General features: G+C 43.7%; 1 protein-coding gene and 2 non-coding genes across 17 annotated transcripts in view; 2 read left to right on the forward strand and 1 right to left on the reverse strand.

Moving 5' to 3' along the window:
- Positions 1-23,615, reverse strand: part of ABHD6 (abhydrolase domain containing 6, acylglycerol lipase) — a 55,995-nt gene that overhangs the window by 5,398 nt on the left and 26,982 nt on the right. For 11 of the 15 annotated variants that reach the window (XM_067043807.1, XM_067043806.1, XM_067043808.1 and 8 more), the window contains 7 exons: positions 23,251-23,403; positions 12,583-12,739; positions 10,640-10,753; positions 9,213-9,345; positions 4,896-5,053; positions 1,661-1,715; positions 1,353-1,453 (listed from right to left, as the gene is read on the reverse strand). In XM_067043807.1, the coding sequence (XP_066899908.1) occupies positions 1,353-1,453; positions 1,661-1,715; positions 4,896-5,053; positions 9,213-9,345; positions 10,640-10,753; positions 12,583-12,739; positions 23,251-23,369 (837 nt within the window). In that variant the 5' untranslated portion in view covers positions 23,370-23,403. The remainder of the gene's footprint in view (positions 1-1,352; positions 1,454-1,660; positions 1,716-4,895; positions 5,054-9,212; positions 9,346-10,639; positions 10,754-12,582; positions 12,740-23,250; positions 23,404-23,615) is intronic. The other 4 variants (XM_067043817.1, XM_067043818.1, XM_067043821.1 and 1 more) reach the window with 1 other exon arrangement.
- On the forward strand, positions 6,983-7,088 carry LOC131764747 (U6 spliceosomal RNA). The gene has a single exon (XR_009337945.1). It is a non-coding gene; the product is annotated as a U6 spliceosomal RNA (small nuclear RNA).
- Positions 8,679-8,785, forward strand: LOC131764723 (U6 spliceosomal RNA). The gene has a single exon (XR_009337925.1). It is a non-coding gene; the product is annotated as a U6 spliceosomal RNA (small nuclear RNA).

A 23,615-nucleotide genomic window follows, 5' to 3' on the forward strand; every position in this document is an offset into this window, starting at 1 on the left:
ATTATATTTCCATAAAGCAGTTAAAACAGATGAAATTTGGTAAAACAACACAGGAGTACTCTACTATTTTACAATTCTTCTATAAATTTGTGATTATTTCAAAATAATTTTTTTTTTTTTTTTTTGCGGCACACGGGCCTCTCACTGTTGTGGCCTCTCCCGTTGTGGAGCACAGGCTCCGGATGCGCAGGCCCAGCGGCCATGGCTCACGGGCCGAGCCGCTCCGCGGCATGTGGGATCTCCCCAGACCGGGGCACGAACCCACGTCCCCCGCATTGGCAGGCGGACTCTCAACCACTGCGCCACCAGGGAAGCCCCAAAATAAAATATTTTTAAAAATAGAATGAGTAGATCTGTATGGGCTGATAGGAAGTGATTTCCAAGGTATATGTCTCTTATATATGTGAACTAAGGTGCAAAACAGTATATACATAGCATGTTTGAAAAACTTACAGATAAACTTATTTACGCATATTGATATATGCTTAGAATAGGAGCAGGCAAACAATGGTCCCCTGCCTGTTTTGTGACTAAAGGTTCATTGGAGCTCTGCCTGCCATTTGTCTGCATGTCCCCACGTCTGCTTTTGCAATACACAGCACAGTTGAGTAGATGTGACAGAGAACTTATCGCCAGCAAAGTTGCAAATATCTACTATCTGGCCCTTTACAGAAAACGTTTGCCAACTCCTGCCTTAGAAAATTTAAGAAATATACACAAGACTGTAAGTGTTGCCTTGAAGAAATGGAAATTGGGATCTGGAATGTTAAAGAGACCAAGTTTGCATTATAAATCTTTTTGTACTCTTTGAAGTTTTCTGTACCATGTGACTATATGGCTTTGAGAAAAATAATTTGCAAAAATGATTTAAAATTGCCTTACGGGCTTCCCTGGTGGCGCAGAGGTTAAGAATCCTCCTGCCAATGCAGCGAACACGGGTTCGAGCCCTGGTCCGGGAAGATCCCACATGCCGCGGAGCAACTAAGCCCGTGCACCGCAACTACTGAGCCTGCGCTCTAGAGCCTGTGCTCCGTAACAGGAGAAGCCACTGCAATGAGACGTCCGTGCAGCACGACGAAGAGTAGCTAAATTAAAAAAATAAAATAAATACATTTATAAAATAAAGCTTGTAAGCACGTTTAAAAAAAAAATTGCCTTACATTTTAAGAGGTCAATGTCATTGCTCTCAGCTCACAGAATGATGCTCCCCGTGAACACTGGCACCTGGACCAGGTGTGTGCCACCTCTTCCTGGGATCAGAAACCAGCCAGGCTCCCATTATAAATGACCTCTAGCTTTTCCTCAGAGCCCGGTGTGACTGGCACAGGAGGTCACAGGGACACACTACATACCTGGTCTTGTTTCCCCCAGATGATCTGCGTCGGGACCTTGATCTTGTCCATGTTCTGATGGAGGGAGTATCTCGACTTCTCACTGACGATCTCCAAAAACACTTTTGAGAGGAGGAAAATAAAGTGAGTGCATGCTGGGCTGTGCCGTGGACACCACCGCGTATGGACAGTCTTTGAGTCTAAGCCACCGCTTTTTTCTTGAGGGGCCCCAGAAAACTATCAGTCTCAGAAATATAAGAAAAAAGAGCCAGCCACCCATAAAGCTTGACTTGTCACACAAGCTCAGAGCTTAACGCAGAGTTACTCACGTTTTCGGTAGAAATTGTTATGAGGGATGCGGACGTCGACAAGACCTTGCAGGATCTGAGGATAAATAACCCAAAGTCAGAAGGCAAGGGAAGATTCACATCCTCAGGCCTCACATGGGTCTGGGACAATGAAGGAAAAGAAGTCCAGCAGTTTAGGGTTCCAGCAGTTTAGGGCATTGTCAAGGTCTGTAGGGTCCTCCCAATTCCCATGATGTACTATGCAATGTAATGGGGAGTTAGGTTCATGAGAGGCTTTTTTCTTTCTCATTAGAAAGGAACTTTGGTAATACTGTGAAGCCAAAGGTCCCCTGCGGCATGTAAAATACACCCGAGATGGCCTGACAGCTGCTTTACCTTTGAGAAAATCTCTGCTTAGCCTGAGACACAATCAGGATGGAAATAATATCAAGTAATTATTCAGTAATACCCAATGCAAAACAGGTCTATTTAAAAAAAATTAAACCATTGGGGATGAAGGGCCTCTCAAACAATGAAGAAATAGACTATTGGGGAAATTGTGGGAAGGCTTCCAGTGTCCTGTGCTCATTGTGTGACACTGCCCTGGCCCTCCCTGCCGCGGGCTGTGAGGCAGCAGCACAGGTGGACAGGACAGGCCTCCGAGACCTGCGAGATGGGCCCAGAGAGGTGCTGTGGCCAGAAGGAACACGGCCCGCCTCTTCCCCCGCCTCGGGGTTCTTGAGGTAGTGTCCAGGGCTCACATTAGCAGCCATCACTCCTCTCAATGTCCCTGGGAATGGTCTGAACCCCTTAACTGCACTCTCAGGAGTCCTGTGCACTGATTGAAGGGGGAAGATCCTGCTGTAACTGCTCTGGACTAAACGCACCCTCTGGAGCATGACAGAATCTGACTGCTCTGGAAGTGGAAGCCCAGAGGCGAGACCAATGGCAAGCTGTCCAACACTCAGTGCTGAGCATCAGACATTTTCTTTGTTCTACTATCTATCCTGCACTCATGCATCTATCCATCTTCCATCCATCCATCCTCCACCTCTGCTTCGCCTCCCCACCTATCCTGCATCTCTGACTCAGACAGGCACATGTCTATCCATGTGTCCACTTACCCTGCACCTGCCCATCCATCCTCCATCACCTATCCATCCTGCACCTCTGAATCATATATGCATATGTCTACCCATGTATCCATCTATCCTGCATCCACCAATCCATCCACCCTCCATCCCTGCTGTCTCCAGACATTTTCCCATCCATCCAACCAAGCATTCAGCCATCCAGCTATCTTCAGCATCTCTAAATCATCGATGCATGCACATGCACCAGTTCATGCATCCATCTATCCTGTATCTACCTACACATCCATTCTCCATCGCTGCATTTTCCAGGCTTCCTTCCATCCATTGATCCATCGAATCTATACCTAGGAGCTACCTCATGCAAGAACAGCCAAAGACAGAGTCCCTGCTCTCACAGAGGTAAGAATGGAAGACACAAACAAGCATACAGACGATCATAACACAATGTAACACAATGTGACACAATGGGCTGAGTGCTCGGGTGCTCCAGAAAAGACTTTGGGACCTGCATTTATTTTCTCCCAGTGTTTTCACATCCCTGACAACTCAAAACATGGAAATTTCTAAAACCCTGTCTGGCCACTCTATTCTGGAAAGAGATCAGTGGAGAGGGAATCAGTGCAATGTCATGACTGAAAAGAGGATTTCATGGATAGAACACACCGCAGAATCTGATTCTGGGTGCTTCCTCAGAGATGGGCCACACCCATGAATGAGTCCTGTTCACAACTTCTAAACAGAGCCCATTCTCTCAACTCCTAGGAGGACCCACCCCACCCTGAGGCAGGGTCCAGTTCCTGCAACAGAGTGAGATAATTTGCTGTTGTGAGGTCTCAGCCTCAGACTCTCCTCTCGGTTTTCCACACACTTTCCCTACACAACCTCATTTAGACCCAAGACGTTTAATATCATCATTGGCTTTAACTGTACAACTCCAGGCCAGACTTTCCTCAGCTCCACCTGTACAGCCAACTGTCTACTTGACACCTGCACTTGATGGTCTCACAGGGAACTTGAACTTCAAACATCCAAAGTGGAGCTCTTAGCTTATCGCTCAAGTCCACCATCCATCTCCTTCTCTTACTCAGAAAACACTACCTTTATCCAACTGAAGTACCAGAAAGTCACCTGGGACTCCTCACCTTCCCTCATCCTTTATTCCAATTTGCCAGTAAGTCCTGTCTTCTTCCTCCCAAAGCTTCTCTGGTCTTGTCTCCACTGCTACCACCCCAGTCTACACCACCCTCATCTCCAAGCCACAACAGCACCCTAATGGGTTTCACTGCTTCTATCTCTGCTCACCTACAATCCCTCAGTGTTTCTCTTATTGTACTTAGAACAACTCCAGTCTCCTTCCCATAACCTATAAGGTCCTACACGATCTAGCCCAGTGGTTCTCAAAGTGGTTCTTGGGAGTCCAAGACATCAAACTATTTTCATAATAACACTAAATGTCACTTGTCTTTTTCACTTTCATTCTCTCTAAAGCATACTGATGTTCAGAGCCTACATAATGAGGGATAATGTCATCATTCTGAAGGCTAATGAAATTAAGTGTTGTGTATCTTTGTGTTTTATGTTTTTCTGAGTTTTAATTTCTAATATGGTAAATATCAAGTTATAACCTCTATAAACAAAACCTCGTTGGGGTTCTCAATAATTCTTAAGAGTGTAAAGGGGCCCTGAGATTTTTTTTTAAAAAATGAGAATCTCTGATTCAGCCCCAGAATCCCTTTCCAACCTTTTCTCAACCCATTCTTTCCCTCACCCTCTGGGCTCCAGTCACCCTGGCCTCCTTCCAGCATCTTGAATTGACTGTGTTTTATCCATCGCTGCCCATGCTGCTGTCTCACAGAGGCTTATCAAAGCTTCTCTGGCCTCCCCTGTTTTCAATCACTGCACCATCTTCATTTCCTCTATAATACTTATTACAATTTGGAATTATTTGTCTTCTTGTTAATTGTCTGCCTCCCCCACTGGCCTGCATCTGCCCAGGGACCTTCTCTGACTTATTTACTCCCCACGATGCTCAAGCAGAGTGCCGGATACACTACGGGCATGATACAGATACTTGCTGAATGAATGAACAGAGGAGTACAAGGCAGGAACGCAAGGAGAAAGCAGGTACTGGCCACCTGAGCCCTGGACAGAGGGCAGGCACACTGCTGCTGAGACCACGTTACCTGCTGGGGCACCTTGAAGCGGACATAGGAGCAGAGCTGCAGCATTTCACTCATCTCTTCTGGGGTGGATGGGATCAAGGGAATCTTCTCTACGGCGGCCGACTCCTGCAGTTCTTTGAGCCGTTGTACAAATTGATTATCAGTTGAGTACTGCAGACCTGTGGGATTCAAACCAAAACAGCTTGGCAATATATCTACCTTCTTACCAAACCCCATTTTATATAGAGAACTTCCACTATCAGCCCAGAACTAATATATTTCTGGTGTTTTTCACCAGTAGATTTCTTTTTCATTGGTACCGACATCCGTGCTCAAAGTCATAATCACACTCTGAGAAACACAGAAAACAATTCTTCAGAATATTTTAGGGGCTCGTTACTCAAACTGTGGTCCATGGACCAGCAGTACTGGGAGCCCATAAGAAATGCAGCATCTCAGCCTTTCCCCTAAGTCTCTTAAATCAGAATCTCACTGAAGTTGCCAGGGGATTCATACGTAGGATAGAGTTTAAGAAGCACCAGTCTAGAAGACAGCTTGTCTGAGCCCCTTTCACGTCTGTATGGTTGAGAGGAGACCTGGTGAAATACGTGACTGGACTGGAGTGACTGACTACTCCTTCTGTCTGCCTGGACCCACTTAATAATCTCTTACTTGGGGTCAATCCATAAACACAGTGTGAGCTGTCCCCCACATAGTCCCTCCTCCTCCAGGGGAGCATTAGGCGATCCTGAGCCTGAACAGCTTTGAGACTGACCGTTATTTTCAATCACCTGAAGCACGACACCAAGAGTTCACACGAGCTGACGTATACAGGACGGTAAAACTAATTTCATGTCCAACACTGAGCAAATTTCTAGGTATTTAACTTAGCTGAAGAGCTTTGCAAGAGAGGCAGTGGCATCCATACTGTGCCACAGAAATCCACACTTTATAAAACTCCTTTATTCAGCAACTCCTCTAAATCTAACATGGGTATCGTGTGGCTCTCATGATGCCATGGGCAGATTACATGATCTGTTTCCTTCTGCTTTAAAAATAATCCTAAACTAAATGTCATGTGGTATACCCTGAATTGGATCCTGGAACAGAAAAGGACATTTGCGGAAAAACTAATGAAATCCAAATAAAGCCTGGAGTTTAGTTAACAGTAATGAACAAGTGTTGGTTTCCTAGTTGTGACAAATTTACTGAGGTACATGAGCTGTTAAAGGGGAGAACTGGGTGAAGGGCATGTGGGCCTCTCTGTACTATCCCTGCAACATTTCTGTAAACGTAAAATTATTCTAAAGTGAAAAAAGCGTATCTTTTCATTTTCATATATAAACAAATGTAATTCTAAACTTCTAATGGAAACTCTGGTGTAAAACTCTTTCTCTGAGCAAATGAACATAAACTCAAAAAAGACCTTCCATACGTGATTTAAGATCTGACCCTCTGTAAGTGATTTAAAATCTAAATAACCTTCCAGAGGGGCTATTTCTCCAATTCTCAAACTTTATAAGACTAAATGATTTCAGACACAGTGCTTGGGAAAAGGAGAAGAGAAAACCCTTTGGGGGCTTGCCTTTGATTTCAATGAGCTTAACACACTTGAAAACTTAACTTTCAGAGTAAGTAAAAGATTTCAAAGGTAAATTTAGTTATGTTTCAGTGGAAGGTGTACATGTTCAATTAATGGCTGGATTCTAGCGGGTAAAGGAGTTAATGAATATGAGTCATATATAAAAGAGGTAGTGAATGGGAAAGGACTTCCCCCAAAAACCACAGCTTGGGCTCTGGAGTGAGACAGCCTAGGGTCAGTTCCTATCCTGGCTCCAGCACTAACGTAATTACTTCTATGTTCCCACCTATAAAATGGGCATACTAAATCGATCTGGATAAGAATTACATATGTAAAAAGTCACTGAGATATACACTAAAAATATGGACAATTTACTATGTGTAAACCATACTCCAGTAAAGTACCGGGGGTGGGGAGGGGAGCAAGCGAAGGAAGAAGAGAGAAAAATTAAGATTTTTATCACTAACACACTCTACATCCAAGTTTGAAGGCTTATATATATAAAAAAAATTTAAATCTAACTTTAGTGCTCACTTCAGGGGCATATATACTAAAATTGGAACAATACAGAGAAGATTAGCATAGCCCCATGCGCAAGGATGACATGCAAATTCATGAAGTACCATATTTTAAAAATTAAAAAATAAAAATCCAACTTCAGATCATAATTTCAGGGGACACGTTACAGCTCAAGTTGACATGAATACCTGTAAGAACAGAGAAACTAAAGTTTGTTGATTAAAAAAAAAAATCTTATGGGACTTGCGTGGTGGTGCAGTGGTTAAGAATCCACCTGCCAATGCGGGAGACACGGGTTCGAGCCCTGGTCTGGGAAGATCCCACATGCCGTGGAGCAACTAAGCCTGTGCGCCACAACTACTGAGCTTGTGCTCTAGAGCCTGTGAGCCACAACTACTAAGCCCACGTGCCGCAATTACTGAAGCCCCTGTGCCTAGAGCCTGTGCTCCACAACAAGAGAAGACACAGCAATGAGAAGCCCACACACCGCAAGGAAGAGTAGCCCCCGCTCGCCACAACTAGAGAAAGTCTGTGTGCAGCAACGAAGACCCAACACAGCCAAAAATAAATAAATTAATTTAAAAAAATCTTATAATGAATAAAGATCTCTGAGTTTTCAGCAAAAAAAGGAAGAGGCATAATAATAGTATCTTCACCTCATAAGGTTAAGGTAAGAATTAAATCCATATAAATTCTTAGCTCATAAGAATTCAATAAATGTTGGGTGTTAATATTATCATTATATTTCAAAGTATTTATATGTTGTAAAGTACTATACACATTTAAATTAACCACCTCAAATTCTTTGTGGAATAAGGCTGGCTCTGTATTTTAAAACTCAAGTGCTCACCGGTCAGATTGGCCATCATCAAAAACTCTAGAAACAATAAATGCTGGAGAGGGTGTGGAGAAAAGGGAACACTCTTGCACTGCTGGTGGGAATGTAAAATGATACAGCCACTATGGAGAACAGTATGGAGGTTCCTTAAAAAACTACAAATAGAACTACCATATGACCCAGCAATCCCACTACTGGGCATATACCCTGAGAAAACCATAATACAAAAAGAATCATGTACCAAAATGTTTATTGCAGCTCTATTTATGATAGCCAGGACATGGAAGCAACCTAAGTGTCCATCAACAGATGAATGGATAAGGAAGATGTGGCACATATATACAATGGAATATTACTCAGCCATAAAAAGAAATGAAACTGAGTTATTTGTAATGAGGTGGATAGACCTGGAGTCTGTCATACAGAGTGAAGTAAGTCAGAAAGATAAAAACAAATACCGTATGCTAACACATATATATGGAATCTAAAAAAAAAAAAAAGTCATGAAGAGATTAGTGGTAGGATGGGAATAAATCACAGACCTACTAGAGCATGGACTTGAGGATATGGGGAGGGGGAAGGGTAAGCGGTGATGATGTGAGAGAGTGGCAGGGACATATACACACTACCAAATGTAAATTAGATAGCTAGTGGGAAGCTGCCACATAGCACAGGGAGTTCACCTCTGTGCTTTGTGACCACCTAGAGGGGTGGGATAGGGAGGGTGACACAAGAGGGAAGAGTTATGGGAACATATGTATATGTATAACTGATTCACTTTGTTGTAAAGGAGAAACTAACACTCTATTGTAAAACAGTTATACTCAAATAAAGATGTTTAAAAAAATAAATAAATAAAACTCAAGTGCTCGCTTCGGCAGCACATATACTAAAATTGGAACGATACAGAGAAGATTAGCATGGCCCCTGCGCAAGGACGACATGCAAATTCGTGAAGTGTTCCATGTTTTTCAAACGTAAAATAAATAGCTAGTGGGAAGCAGCTGCAGAGCACAGGGAGATCAGCTCCGTGCTTTGTGACCACCTAGAGGGGTGAGATAGGGAGGGTGGGAGGGAGGGAGATGCAAGAGGGAAGAGATATGGGCACATATGTATATGTATAACTGATTCACTTTGTTATAAAGCAGAAACTAACACACCACTGTAAAGCAATTACACTCTAATAAAGATGTTAAAACTAAAAAAACTCAATATGGTTATGATTATGGTTATACAACTATTGTTTATATCACTGAAGCAATCTGATTAGTAACTCTAAAATATCGTCAAAGAGATGATTCTAAAAAAACCAGAGTAGACACTGCCATTTATGTCTTCAGAGATTCAGACCCCACTGTGCTCAAGTCACTCATAGGGTTATTTCAGCCTCATAACTCACCAGCAGGGCACACAAGAGACAGGCTGCAGACATCTGATGGGTAGTAAGCAGCATACACCCCAGCCACGTGGCCACCCATGGAGGTGCCTATCAGGTGGAAGGGTTTTTTGTTCAGCTTGAGGCATTCTACAAACTAGGAAGGGAAATGAGAAAGAGGCATGGTTATACAGCTGTGGACAATGACAATGGTGATTACAGAGTAGAAAACCTCTGTACTTCCCATGGGGACGAGTGAAAAGGACTGTTGATGAAAGGGAATCTGGAATCTACTGGATCTAGTATCCAGATGAGCCCTGTTACATGCATGTACTTCTCTTTACCTGGCACAGCTGACTGAAGGGTCATTTGAAAGTATAAAATCAACAAGGATTCCCCTAATTCATCAGTCAGCAAACTTTTAAAATAAAGGTTCCGAGAGTAAATATCTTCTTGGGAAAATTTTTGTGGGCCACATGACCTCTGTTGCAACTATTCAACTCTCCTGCTGTAGCACAAAAGCAGCTAAAGACAACATGTTAATGAGCGACTGTGGCTGAGTCCCAGTAAAACTTACCTTACAAAACTCGGTGGCAGGCCAAACAGAGCCCATGGGCCACAGTTTGCTGACTGCTGCCCTAATTTACAGGCCTTCCCATCCATCCAACCATCCATTCAGATAACAATCCACCCATCCGTGTATTCAACCATCCAACCATTCATCCAACCATCCATCCAACTTTCCATCTATCCAACCATTCAATCAACTATCCACCCATCTGCCCATTCACCTAAAAAATATTTATTGGATGTCTATTATGTACAAGGAACTATGGTCAGCTGCTGAGGATACAGCAAAGAGTAAAAGAAACAAGGATCCTGACCTCAAGAGAATACATAGTTCAATGGGGGGAGAGGGGCAGGCATTAAATAAATATCCTCAACTGGGGAAAATATGTCAATTTGAAGCTTATGAACCAGTAAATTTTGAAATAGTTCATGAGCCCCATGACCTTGAAAGCCCAGTCAGAGGGGGCTGAAGATAGATACTAAATTAGAACAAAATGCAAAAAGCATCCTCTACAATTAGGCAGACATGCTGTTATTGTCATCATGTAGCTGGTAAGCAGAAAAATAGACTCTAAAAAAATAAATGGTCTTGAGGAATTCTAAACTCCCTTTCTGAAGAGCTGAGAAAATGCCCAGATTGTATTTCTTTAGAAACAACTGCAGTAGGCTTAGAGGAGAACAGTCTGCAATAAGCCCTGGTCCTCCACAGCTGACCAAGGATACCCCTGGGCTGCTGCCATTTTGTTTGCAATTACTTGCAGACAGAATGCATTGGAGAATGGTTGAGTCAGAATGGAACTCCCTTGCCTGCTCTTCAGACTTGGGCATGCAATGGTGAGCAAGACCCACCTGGGCAATGTTTGGTGGAGCCTCCTGCTTACCTGGTGTATCCTCTTGACTTGCCCATCTATGGACAGATCATCCAGGGAGGAGCGGGTGGTGCCCTCATGTCCTGGCATGTCCACGCAGACCAAGTGCAGGTTCTTTGGAAGGAACTGAGGATACACAGGCGCAGAGTGTCAGTATGTGCAGTGTAGACCATGTCTGCCCATTTTTCTGGGGAGGCTACCCCTACTTACCAAGTGACCTGGACAGCCACTCCCGGGGAGGTTATGAACCTGAACCACCCAGTATCTTACCCTAGTAACATCTGATGTGAATAAACATTGCCAGTAGCCTTATAGGGAGCAGAAACCCCCCAAATCTAATACAGAAATGGAAGGGGACTCGGGGGATGACTAGATAAGGGGGACAAAGGTCAGGGTAGCAGGCCTGTATCCTCTGCTCTTTCTTGACATCAGCTGGCAGGTACTACATCCTTCTCCTTTCCCTCATCCCTTCCACACTTAACTCTATAGTCACACAGCCACTGACTTGGGACTGTAAGGGATAGTTCTGCTCTCCCAGAGTCCTGTCCAGCTCCAGAGCCCACAGGAGCAATGCTTTTCCTAAGAACCATGTCTGATCGCCCTAATTCTGGTCTAATTCCTAGGGTATTTTTATTCTAAACACCTTCTTCCATTTAAATATGTGCCACATTTAACCAGGAATCTGAGAAACATCAGTTATCGATAAACAAATATCCAGTTATATGAAAGATGGAGACAGCAAGTGAGAGTTTCATTAACGCATGAGGATGACTGTCCTCATAATGAAATTTGGAAGTAAGAATGTAAGGAAGTGGAGGATGTATGAGCCTTTTCCTCCTGGTGTGAAGCGTACTTGGGATCATTCAGGTATGGTCCTGCTTGAGGTGGGAGCCTGGGGTGCTTCCCTCCCAAGACCTCTCCGAGCCCCCACCTTCACCAGCTGTTCACTCTTAAGTAAAGCAAGTTGCCACACCCAAGTAAACCAGGACAGAAAGGGAGTGATTTGGAAAACTATCCCAGAAAGCTGCCAGATCAAGACTTTCTCTAAAGGGCTAAGGAAAAGAAAAAGCAGAAATAGAAGGAAGACGGAAGGAGATGGGGAGGGGAGAAGGAGAAACAGAAAAGGGAGGAGGAGGGGAAGGAAGAGGAGAATCTCGGAGTATAAAAGAACAAATTGGGGCTTCCCTGGCGGCGCAGTGGTTGGGAGTCTGCCTGCCGATGCGGGGGGCGCGGGTTCGTGCCCCGGTCCAGGAGGATCCCGCGTGCCACGGAGCGGCTGGGCCCGTGGGCCGTGGCCGCTAGGGCTGTGAGTCCAGAGCCTGTGCTCCGCGGCGGGAGAGACCATAGCGGTTGAGAGGCCCGCGTACCGCAAAAAAAAAAAAAAAAAAAAAAAAAAAAAAAGAAAGAAAGAACAAATGATTTTTTAAAAGCTGGATCTTGGGCTTCCCTGGTGGCGCAGTGGTTGAGAGTCCGCCTGCCGATGCAGGGGACACGGGTTCGTGCCGCGGTCCGGGGAGATCCCACCTGCCGCGGAGCGGCTGGGCCCGTGAGCCACGGCCGCTGAGCCTGCGCGTCCGGAGCCTGTGCTCCGCAACGGGAGAGGCCACGGCAGTGAGAGGCCTGCATACCGCAAAAAAATAAAATAAATAAAATAAAAGCTGGATCTTGATAGTCATGACGGGCCTGAGATGAAGCTGAGTGTCAGAAATCATCCCTAAGAAATACTCATACGGTGAAACGATTTTTAAGGCACAGATTTTACAAATAACATTCAATTCAGTAAGTTTTGTCCGATAAAAGGATCTGAATAATATACTGCATTAATTTTAGGATGATTTGAGCGACAGGTCTGGGTTCCCCTTGCTTTCTACCCCTGCTGATGACATCGTGTCCAAGTGGAAACCTCTTCTTGACTGAGTGACACCCTCTGAAGACAGAAGGCTCTAGGACTGCACCTTGACCACGCTGAGCCACATGTCCTTATGGGCAGAGAATCCGTGGAGCATGAGGATGGAAGGCTTGTTCCCAGGCCTGCCGCGGAAGGAGTAACAGAACTGATAGTCTTCGTGGCGCACATAGCGCACCTGCATGCCCAGCGCCCTCCGCCAGTACCTGGGGACAGAAAATACAGGCCAGTCAAAGTCATTGAGCTCCAGAGAAGCAGCTTCAGGAGGGGGACTCTGTACAGTCTCACTGTGAAGTAAGACCAACACTTTTCCCAGCCCTCGTCCTCCACGCATGTCTCTGGAGGCCCCAGAGCTTCACCCTCAAGGAGCACTACGCCAAACCATTCCAGAAAGCACCTTACATGAATATTCTGTAAGTAACATGTATATATGTTACTAAGCAGTCTATTAGAAAGGGAAAAGGGGGTGTTTTCTTAAGAAGCATGACACGTAATAACCCTTTGTTAACATGAATTTCTAGCAGTTTTGAATCGCAGTGCGAAGAAGGAGCCGGCAATGGGACCTCACTGGGTGTCTGACTTGAGCCCTTTCTCTGCCTTGCTTGTTTGAGCTTCAGCAGAATTGGAAACGGCTGGTGGTAAGGCTGGGAAGGACTCCAGAGATGCCAAGACAAAGGTGGTTTCCCCTCGAGGACAGCTGGCTTGCAGTTCCTGTTGGGCCACGTTCACTGACACCTGAAATCTGGGACGAGCAGCTGTGGACGTGCAGGCGTTGAGTGACTCTGGGTCCAGGGCAGTCGCCCTGGAGTCCTAGAGGACCTCACTGCAGAGGTAGTTTAACTGGAAGGAAATGCATCAGAAGACCTAAAGGTAAAGTGTGTTCCCTCTTGTCACCTACAACTTGCTACTCATGGAGATGAAGAATCGGACTCATCAAGGCTGCAGTTGCTGGCGGTGGTGTCATTCCACATCCACAAATCTCTGGAAGGGAAGAAAGGACAACAGGAGGCTGTCTGATGGATGCCTGGATTCCTTACTGTCTCAGGACTCAACATACCTCACAGCTGACCACTGTGGGTAATTCCAGTGACTGCTGTGAAAAACACTACTTTGCCTATTTGTAATTCTATTTGAGCAACCTGGAAGTTTAATTAGCCTTTCAACCAACCAAATTTCTGCATTTGAGTCTTAACCTTATTTATTTATCTATTCTTGTGAATTTGTTTTTATTGGGATACAGGAGATGGGTTGGGTGGGAAGTATCTCCGCAGGTTACGCCCCACCAGGGAAAGGTCCATTCTAATCTTCCTGGGGTAGCTTTTGGAACTTTTTCATTCCTTGGAACTGCTGCTCTTGCTCCGGTCCACAGCTTACAGCTCCTCCTTGGAGAATTTCCTCTTTTTCTTTGGGACACTCTTGTTTCCTGACTCTTCAGGGTCACTAGGTGGTTCCTCTTTGGGGAAAGATTTCTTCCTCTTGGGAAGATTTCCACCACCAGCTGTCTTTTCAGGATCACTACTAACTAGCTCCTCCTTGCAAAAAGATTTTTCTTGGGTTTGGAGAAAGAGACCGACGAATCTTCTGTGCCATTCTCCTGAGAAGCCTCCTGGGGCTTTCACTTTCTTCTTTTGGGGTCTTGCACTTGTCCTCTTGCACTCCCCCTGAGCACTGATGCTGTTTTCTGAAGATGCGAGGGGAACTGCAGCCAGCTGTTCTTTTCCTTCTTTAAGTGTTTCTTCTCCTGTTTCTCCAGCTTCCTAGTAATCTCAGCAGCGGCTTCCTCTGCCTGAACCATTGCCTCCTTCATGACACCCAGATTCTTCCATGGAATCTCTCCAGTCTCATAGAAGGACACCTGCATCTTGACTTGTTCTTGAAGCTTCTCCACAAATACACTTGAGGGCACCTCAGAGAAGCAATCAATTTATGAGGATATACTGCATTTGTTTGCCAGGTATTGGGAGATGCAGCCTTTGTTCTTAGCAGCTGCCGGGCCAATGAACGTGGAGAGGAAAATCAGACCGTATTTTGGGGTGTTATCCCTTGTCTTCAGGGCTCTGGAAACTTGGTCCCTGTGCTGGGCCCAGGGAATCACTCAGACACAAGGACAGGCCATCAGAGTCTTAACCATATTTAAGTGTTACTGTGGTTTCAAAGAAGCTATTCATTCTCAAGTATTGGATTTTGATGAATTTGACTGCTTAAAAAAAAAAACTGTTTGGATTTTAATTGTGATGCAGAATTTATGGTAACAAACATTTGGTTTTGTACAGACATCATTTCCACTATGGTGGATAAGCTTGATAAAGGTCACATGTCCTCCCCTGCCTTCCACTCCAGATATATTTTTCCTAGAGACTCTGAGAGTGAGAACTTGTTTCATAAGAATTATCTCATCAGTCCTCTGGTTTTATTCCTTACAACATATGGCAGCTGGTTGAAAGCTCAGCTTCTGTTAGTTACATAAGACTTGGCAGTGCTGGAGTTTGGCCTGAAACTGATTTCAATATGAAATTACCGTCTAAACAAATTGAACTCTCTGCATGAAGACTCTCTCCAAGACGAAAGATAATTAATTCAATCAGAGATTCACTTTGGGGTATACTTTGCACCAAAGAGGTAGCCAAGTCTTACAATAGCAAATAGCCTAAATGGACCAACTTTAACCCTTTGTGTAAAATAAAGGGAGAGGGAGATGAGGATATATATTCATATTTACTCATACCTGCATACAAAATGCATGGGAGCATATACAAGGTACTATTAAAGTGAGTATCTGGAGTGGAGGTGGGAAATACTGTGAGAAGTAGGTGGAGAGGGAACAGTGGTTGGAGGGAGACTTACCATGCTTTTTTTTAGTACTTTTTCGATGAATATATTGCCTATTCAAAACATTAAAGATACAATAAAACTGGCTAGCTTAACAGCTCTTCTTATGACAAAACATACATATTTCATGATATGAAATATGACAAGGTAACATGAATTTGTTCACTCATTCATATCCCAGCTCATTCATTTATTGGCTATATGATTGTGAAACTCAATTTCCTCATCTGTAATACAGGAAAATGTTGCATTCTACTGAGGATACGGTTAAGATTAAAAGAGATAATCCATTACAAAGTCTGGTTCTATGCCCAACACACAGGAAATATTCAATAAATGGTAGTTTTATTATTATATAAAAAAGATTCTGTCCTTCAAATATATCATTTGCCAAAATTCCAGGGAAAATTGTGGAAAATTTTGTGACAAATATGATAGCCATATAAGTGGAATCATACAATATTTGTTCTTTGATGTCTGGCTTATTTCACTTAGCATAATGTTTTCAAAGTTCATCCATGCTGTACCCTACATCAGAATTTTACTTCTTTTTAAGGTTGAATAATATCCCATTGTATGTATATACCACATTTTGTTTACCATTCATCTGTTGATAGGTATTTGGATTGTTGCCATTTTGTTGGCAATTGTGCATAATACTGCTATGTACATTGGTATATAAGTATCTGTTTGAGTCCTTGCTTTCAATTCTTTGGGGTATAGAAGTACAATTATTGGATCACACAGTAATTCTGTGTTTAACTTTTTAAGGAACCACTAAACTTTTCCACAGTAGTTATACCACTTTACATATCTACCAGCAAAGCATAAGGGTTCCAGTTTCTCTACATCCTCACCAACCTGACTGCAGAAATAGAGACAGATGCAGAGAACAAACGTGTGGACACCAAGCGGGGAAAGGGGGGGTGGGGTGGGATGAATTAGGAGATTGGGATTGACATATATACACTAATATGTATAAAATAGATAACTAATGAGAAGCTGCTGTAGAGCATAGGGTACTCTACTTCACTTCACTGTATACAGTAGAAACTAACACAACATTGTAAAACAACTATATCCCCAAAAAAGCAAATCCTTCTTGCCATTAAGGTGATAGTTGTAAACTAAGTTCCCACTTCTCCATTCTCTGGCCATTGAATAAAGCTTGCACTACTTCAATCTCAAAAAAAAAAAAAAAAAAAAAAAGAAACCCAACTAAACTATATACTTACAAATAGTTAAAAAGGTAAATTTTATATTGTGTATATTTTACCACAATTAAAAAAGAAAAAGAAAGAAATCCATAAGCACTCACTCACCATTCTCCTCTGCAGCTCCTGGCAACCACTAGTTTACTTCAAGTCTCTATGGATTTGCCTATCCTAGACATTTCCCATGAATGGGTTCATTCAATATGGGGCCTTTTGTGTCTGGCGTATTTCACTTAGCATGTTTTCAAGTTCATCCATGATAGAATGTATCAGTATTTCATTCCTTTTTAAGGCTAAATAATATCCCATCATATGGATATGCCATATTTGTTTATCCATTCATCTGTTGATGGACATTTGGGTTGTTTCTACTTCTGAGCTATTAGGAATATTTATTTATTTTGTGTGTGTGTGTGATACGCGGGCCTCTCACTGTTGTGGCCTCTCCCGTTGCGGAGCACAGGCTCCGGACGCGCAGGCTCAGCGGCCATGGCTCACGGGCCTAGCCGCTCCGCGGCATGTGGGATCTTCCCAGACCAGGGCACAAACCCGTGTCCCCTGCATCAGCAGGCAGATTCTCAACCACTGCGCCACCAGGGAAGCCCAGCTATTAGGAATAGTGCCACTATGAACATACATATACAAGTTTTCCTATGGACGTATGTTTTCTGTACTCTTGGATGTTCTCAGTTCATGTAGGAGTAGAATTCCTGGGTCATATAGTAGCTTTAAAAAAAAAAAAAAAACCTTTTGAGGAACTGCCAGACTGTATTCCAAAGTGGCTACATCATTTCACATTCTCTACTAGCAATACATGAGGGATCCAATTTCTCTACATCCTTCATTGTTATTTTTTAGAGAAACTTTCAATGTAAGTATAAATAATACAGAAAAGTACACATATTATAAGTGTACAGCCTGATGAATCTGCACAAAGTGAACGAACCCATTATCTGCCACCCAGATCAAGGTTTAGACTACGACCAGCATCCCAGATATCCACCTCATGCCTCTCTCCATTAATACCTCCTAAAGGTAACCACTACCTCATTTTCAAACAGGAGAGTTCTGCAGTTTTAGAATTTTATCATACAATAAGTTCTTATTTGTATCTGACTCCTTCCACTCAATATTATGTTTGTAAGGATCATTCATGTTGTAAAATGTAGCATTACTTCTTTCCATTTTCATAGCTATATAGTACTCCATTGTGTGAATAATGGTATGACTATATCTCAATTTATTTATCTATTACAGTATTAATAGACATTGGGTGTTTCCAGTTTGGAGGTATTATAAATGGAGTTGCTATGGAACATTTTTGTATATATCTTTTGATCAATACATATACACACTTCTATTGGGTGAAATTAGTGGGGTTTTTTTTTTTGTTTGTTTTTGTGGTATGCAGGCCTCCTCACTGTTGTGGCCTCCCCCGCTGCGGAGCACAGGCTCCGGACGCGCAGGCTCTGCAGCCATGGCTCACGGGCCCAGCCGCTCCGCGGCATGTGGGATCTTCCCAGACCGGGGCACGAACCCACGTCCCCTGCATCGGCAGGTGGACTCTCAACCACTGCGCCACCAGGGAAGCCCCAAGTGGGTCATTTTGTCAAACAGTTTTCCGAAGTGGATGAACCAGTTTACACTTCAGTCAACAATACACCAGATTCTAGTGGCAAATCTATAGTGGGTTAATAGTATCCCGCGAGAATTCATGTCCACCTGGAAACCGTGAATATGACCTTATATGGAAACAGGGTCTTTGCAGATGTAGTCAAGTTAAATTGAGGTCATAGTGGATTAGGGTTGGCCTCAAATCCAACGTGACTGGTGTCCTTATAAGAGGGAAATCAGGACACAGAAACACACAGAAGGAAGAACACCATGTGAAGACAGAGGCAGAGACTGGAGTAACACAACCACAAGTCAAGGAATGCCAAAGGTTGCTGGCAACCAGCAGAAGCTAGGGAGGGGAAAATGGAACAGATCCTCCCTCAGAGCCTCCAGAAGGAACCAACCTTGCCAGCGCTTTGATTTAGTATTTCTAGCCTCCAGGACTGTGAGAGAATAAATTTCTGTTGTTGTAAGTCACCCAGTTTGTGGCAATTTGTTACAGCAGCCCTAGGAAACTAATACAACATCCTTGCCAATACTTGGAATTGTCAGTCAGCCCTTTTCCTTTTAGCCATTCTGATGGGTGTGAAATGGTATCTCACTGTGGTTTTAATTTGAATATCCCTTAGGACCAACAAAATTGAGCATCATTTCACATGTTTATTGGCCATTATCTCCCCATCTTTGGGTCAAGTGTATATAATACAACATAACCATGGGAGTGATATTTCATCATACTCACAGGTTCTGGGGATTATGGAGGTAGTTCTTGGTGGGGCTGTTTTAGTAATTCTACCTGCCAAAGGGGTCAAGTTTGACTTTTTTTCAGATGGATATCTAGTTGACCCAGTCCCCTTTCCCTGCCGCAGAGCAGTGCTACCTGTCGCAATTCAAGAGACCATATCTATGTACATCTGCTACCGGACTCTCCTGTCCCATTAGTTTATTTGTCCTCTGTGCCAATTTCACTGTCTTGACTGCTGTTGCTTAATAACTAGTCTTGATAGCTGGTAGTGTAAATCATCTAGTATTGTTCTCCTTCAAGACTGTCTTGCTTAATTTGGCTCTTTGCTTTTCCTTATAAATTTAAGAATCAGTTTATTAAATTCCATAAGAAAAAAAACCTGCTGGGATTTTAAAACGTGTGTACGCTGAATCTACAGGTCACTGTAGGGAAATCTGACATCTCTCTATTGGAAAGTCTTGCAACTCACAAATATTGTCTATCCCCTCCATTAATTTAGGCTGCTCAAAATTTCTCTCACTAGTACTTTGTAGTTTTCTGAGTAAAGGCTTTGCACGTTGTTCTTTAGATTTATTCTTAGGTATTTTATATTTGTTGATACAAGATATTTTCATTTTCTATTTGTTTGTTGCTATTATATAAGAATACAACTGATTTTTGTTTACTTATCTTGTATTTAGCAATCTTGCCAAATTCACATTTTTTAAAATTTTTTTATTTTTGGCTGCTTTGGGTCTTCGTTGCTGCACACGGGCTTTCTCTAGTTGTGGTGAAAGGGGGCTACTCTTCGCTGTGATGCACGGGCTTCTCATTGCGGTGGCTTCTCTTGTTGCAGAGCATGGGCTCTAGGCACACGGGCTTCAGTAGTTGTGGCGTGCGGCTTCAGTAGTTGTGGCTCGCTGGGTCTAGAGCACAGGCTCAGTAGTTGTGGTGCACGGGCTTAGTTGCTCCGCAGCATGTGGGATCTTCCCAGACCAGGGCTTGAACCCGTGTCCCCTGCATTGGCAGGCAGATTCTTAACCACTGTGCCACCAGGGAAGCCCTTCACATTTTTAATTCTAACAAATTATCGATAGATTCTTCTGGACTTTCTATGTACACAATCATGCCATCAGAAACAACATCAGTTTTATTTCTTCTTTTCCAATTATCCTCTTCTCTCTCTTATATGTATGATTTCTTATCTTGATCGCACAACTGAGTTTCTTTGGGAAAACAAAAATCTTTAAAAATCTCAGTCCTTTTCATTCGGTGAACAATTTTGAAAGTTTACACAACGAAAGCCAGAGCAGCCCCTGATGTCACCCACAGTGGCCACGGCATCTCCAGTGTGGCTCTCTGTGGACTCTCACAGCCATGTGTTTGCCATCTCCTGCAGGAGCTATCATAGTTCCCGTCTCTGTGGAACTGTGCTAGCCATGCTCCAGGGACACTTAGATGCAGAGAGAGTTCTCTGAAGGTGGTCTGTGACCCACCGGGGACACTGTACCCTAAGGAGCTCAGAAGACCCAGAGGGAAGTCCTGGCGAGAGCGCCCCGAGATGCCTTCCTCACACCCGTATGCTCACCTGGCAGCGTGGCTTGGGGTATCAGGGATGCCCAGCTACCTCTACTGCCTGCTGTTTCTGTTCACATCGCAATCCTGAAAATTAACTTGGCTAAGCCAGGTCTGCAGGGTGAGGCCTATTGGTGGTCGTTACGGGCAGCTGAGTGAATGAAGGCCTTTGGAGGAGTAGCTGTGGTTAAGGGACATAAGTGACTCACAGCAAAGCTGCTCATCCTATGACAACCACTGTGAAAGTGTCACTTGCAGTGAGGTGATTTGAAGGAAAAAGGCTGTGCGTTTCAGTGGGATGCGGGAAGCCGCTCACAGGAATTCCGGCGACTCTTCAATGGCATTACGGGTTCTATTACTATAATCACAGCCCCTCTGCCACAGCGCTACCTGGAATAATCCGAAAGGATTTCTAGGATTTTCATCCTCCCCAGCCAGCTGGGTTTCTTCTTGGCCTGTGTGGCTGAGTTCACAAAATAAAGAGCATTGTGTTCATCCTCCAGCTACAGCTCTGAGTGAAGTGACAGGCATGGGCAGGTTTTAAGGTCACCTGCATCTGCGCTGTCAAATAATAAAGGACTGAATGTTCTCTGTGGGGCCTCCCTGGGTTTTGGTGGTATTACTTGCTAATAAAAGTGAATTATTTGCCATGAGGCATTATTCATAGTAGCAAAAAGTGGAAACAACACAAACGTCCATTTGGATAAATAAAATGTGGTATAACCATACAATGGACCATTATTCAGCCATCACAATGCACAAAGTACAGATACACGCTGCAGCATGGGTAAGCCTTGAAAAGCGCAAGAAGCCAGACCCCAAAAAAACACAAATCGTACGATCTCATTTATATGAAATGTCCACAACAGGCAAATCCACAGAGACAGAAGGTAGATTACTAGTTACCAGGGGATAAAGAGAGGAGAAAATTGGGAGTACCTGCTACCGAGTACGGGGGTTCTTTTGGGGGAGATGGAAATGTTCTCAATTAGAAAGTGGTAATTCACAGTACAGTGAATATATTAAAGCCAATTAAATGCACACTTTAAAATGGTGAAGTTTAAATTACATGAATTTTAACTCAAAAGAGTGAATTATTTGCTACAAAGTTAATTTTCTCTTGAAAGATCAAGCATCAAAATTATTCTAACATTCTGATTCTGAAAGCCTTCTCCGCGATGGCCCAAGGAACTGGGTGTTGGGGGACTCTGCAGCAAGAGGCTGGTTTCCGCATGTGGTGGTAGAATAATCGCACCTCTGCATGCAGCCATACACATGGTTCTGGGTCACATCGCTGAACTGCATTCTCTGCTTCACTTCAAGAAAAATGAAATTTGCATGTGGAGGTCCACGGTGCCTCTGCAGGGTGGAGAGGAGCACACCACTCTGGCCTCTCCATGTCAGGGGCCACAGGGGAGCCTTGGCCCCAAAGCACTCCTACTGCCAATGCTTCAAGGGCAATGGCATTTAAGCAGCCAGAGTCTTAGCTTCATCAAAGCGGAGGTGGGTCCTGGGTGACCCTATGAAGGGGTCATCACCTCCCCACAAGAGTGAGTGAAACATGAAAGCTCCCTTCTGTTCAATTAGCTTCTTTTCAAGGATCAGAGCCTGGCTGGCAGGCGGAAAATTCCACACTCTAATGAAACAAAAGGGAGCCAGAAGGGAGGGCAGATAAAGGGCAAAAGCACAACCTCCCTGCATTCTTCTCTCGGGCACAGAAGGCCAGTCCTAAGTTCCAGAAGTCATGGTCAAATCTCAGTGTGCTTCCCTATGGCACAGAGAGGAACCAGGTCTATTTCAGTATTTCCTTCATCATGGGATGAATCCATGGGAGTGTGAGAGGTGATTTTCTTTGGTAAATGGCCTGTGGCATGAAAAGTCCCTGAAGCACATCATGAGAAAGCTTCTCTCTTTTCAACTGTTAACCTTCTGATTCCATCAAGGAGAAAGGCTCTCTACCTTTCACACCTCTCAGACTTTGTAACAGAGAGAGAGGAGAGAGTCTTTGGTAGGCCATGGTATTTAGGCTAGAATTTATGAACATAGTTTAAGGGCATTGTGCTTATTTTTACTTTCTTATATTAATTTAATATTTGGGGCATGTATGGCAAGCTTTCCACTTAAGGTAGTGATATGTCACTCTTAAGTTGATTGAAGGTTTTCTTAAAAAGTCACTCTAAAGAAAATACAAAAGAAAAGTAGAGGTGGTACGCAGATAGAGCAAGAAGCATAAAGGTGACTCAAGAATGACAGAAGTTTTGGAAACTTCTTTTCCTTTCCGTCACTTTACTAATGAACACTTTTTTTTTTTTTTTTTTTTTTTTTGGCATCCCTGGGTGGGCGCGACTAACGATTGCTTTTAAAAAAATCTAAAACCATTCTGTCCTACCCATGCCATCTCCACGATCCTGCTCTTTCTAACTCATTTTTCAGTGCATTTCACTGTACCTGTCAAGATATCACTGAATCAGAATCCAACGACCAAGAAAAGCCAAAGGAATTCCCATGAATCAGTGACGCTGGGAGACAGGGTGGTCTCCTGAGCAAAGACACCATCAGAAACCTGGAAGAATTTACCTGGGGAGAAGCTACCACTACTTCAGGAACACTCCCAACATTCCAGAAAGGATGTCTTTCAACTTTTCTGTAAGTTTGAAATATTTCATGATAAATGTTGAACAGCCACAACCAAAAAGGACAAGCAAGAGACGATGGCGTGGTCATGATACTCCTGAAAACTTGAACTATAAAATGAACTTACCAGTAATAGATTCTTATCAGTGCTGAAGGCCAGAGGAGAAATGAGGCTACAAACGCCAGGATCGGGATGGCCAGCGTCCCACCCGCGATCACAAACATGTTAACCACGTCAAGATCCATGCTGCTCTTTAGGGCTGGCTGACACCTGCAGGGGCTGAAGAGAGAGACAGTATTGAAACTCCGTCTCAGGGACTTCCCTGATGGTGCAGTGGTTAAGAATCTGCCTGCCAATGCAGGGGACATGGGTTTGATCCCTGGTCCGGGAAGATCCCACATGCACTGGAGCAACTAAGCCCGCGAGCTGCAACTACTGAGCCCCTGCGCCTAGAGCCTGTGCTCCACAACAAGAGAAGCCACTGCAATGAG

This window comes from Kogia breviceps, chromosome 10 (genome assembly GCF_026419965.1).
Source record: "Kogia breviceps isolate mKogBre1 chromosome 10, mKogBre1 haplotype 1, whole genome shotgun sequence".
Lineage (NCBI taxonomy): Eukaryota > Metazoa > Chordata > Mammalia > Artiodactyla > Physeteridae > Kogia > Kogia breviceps.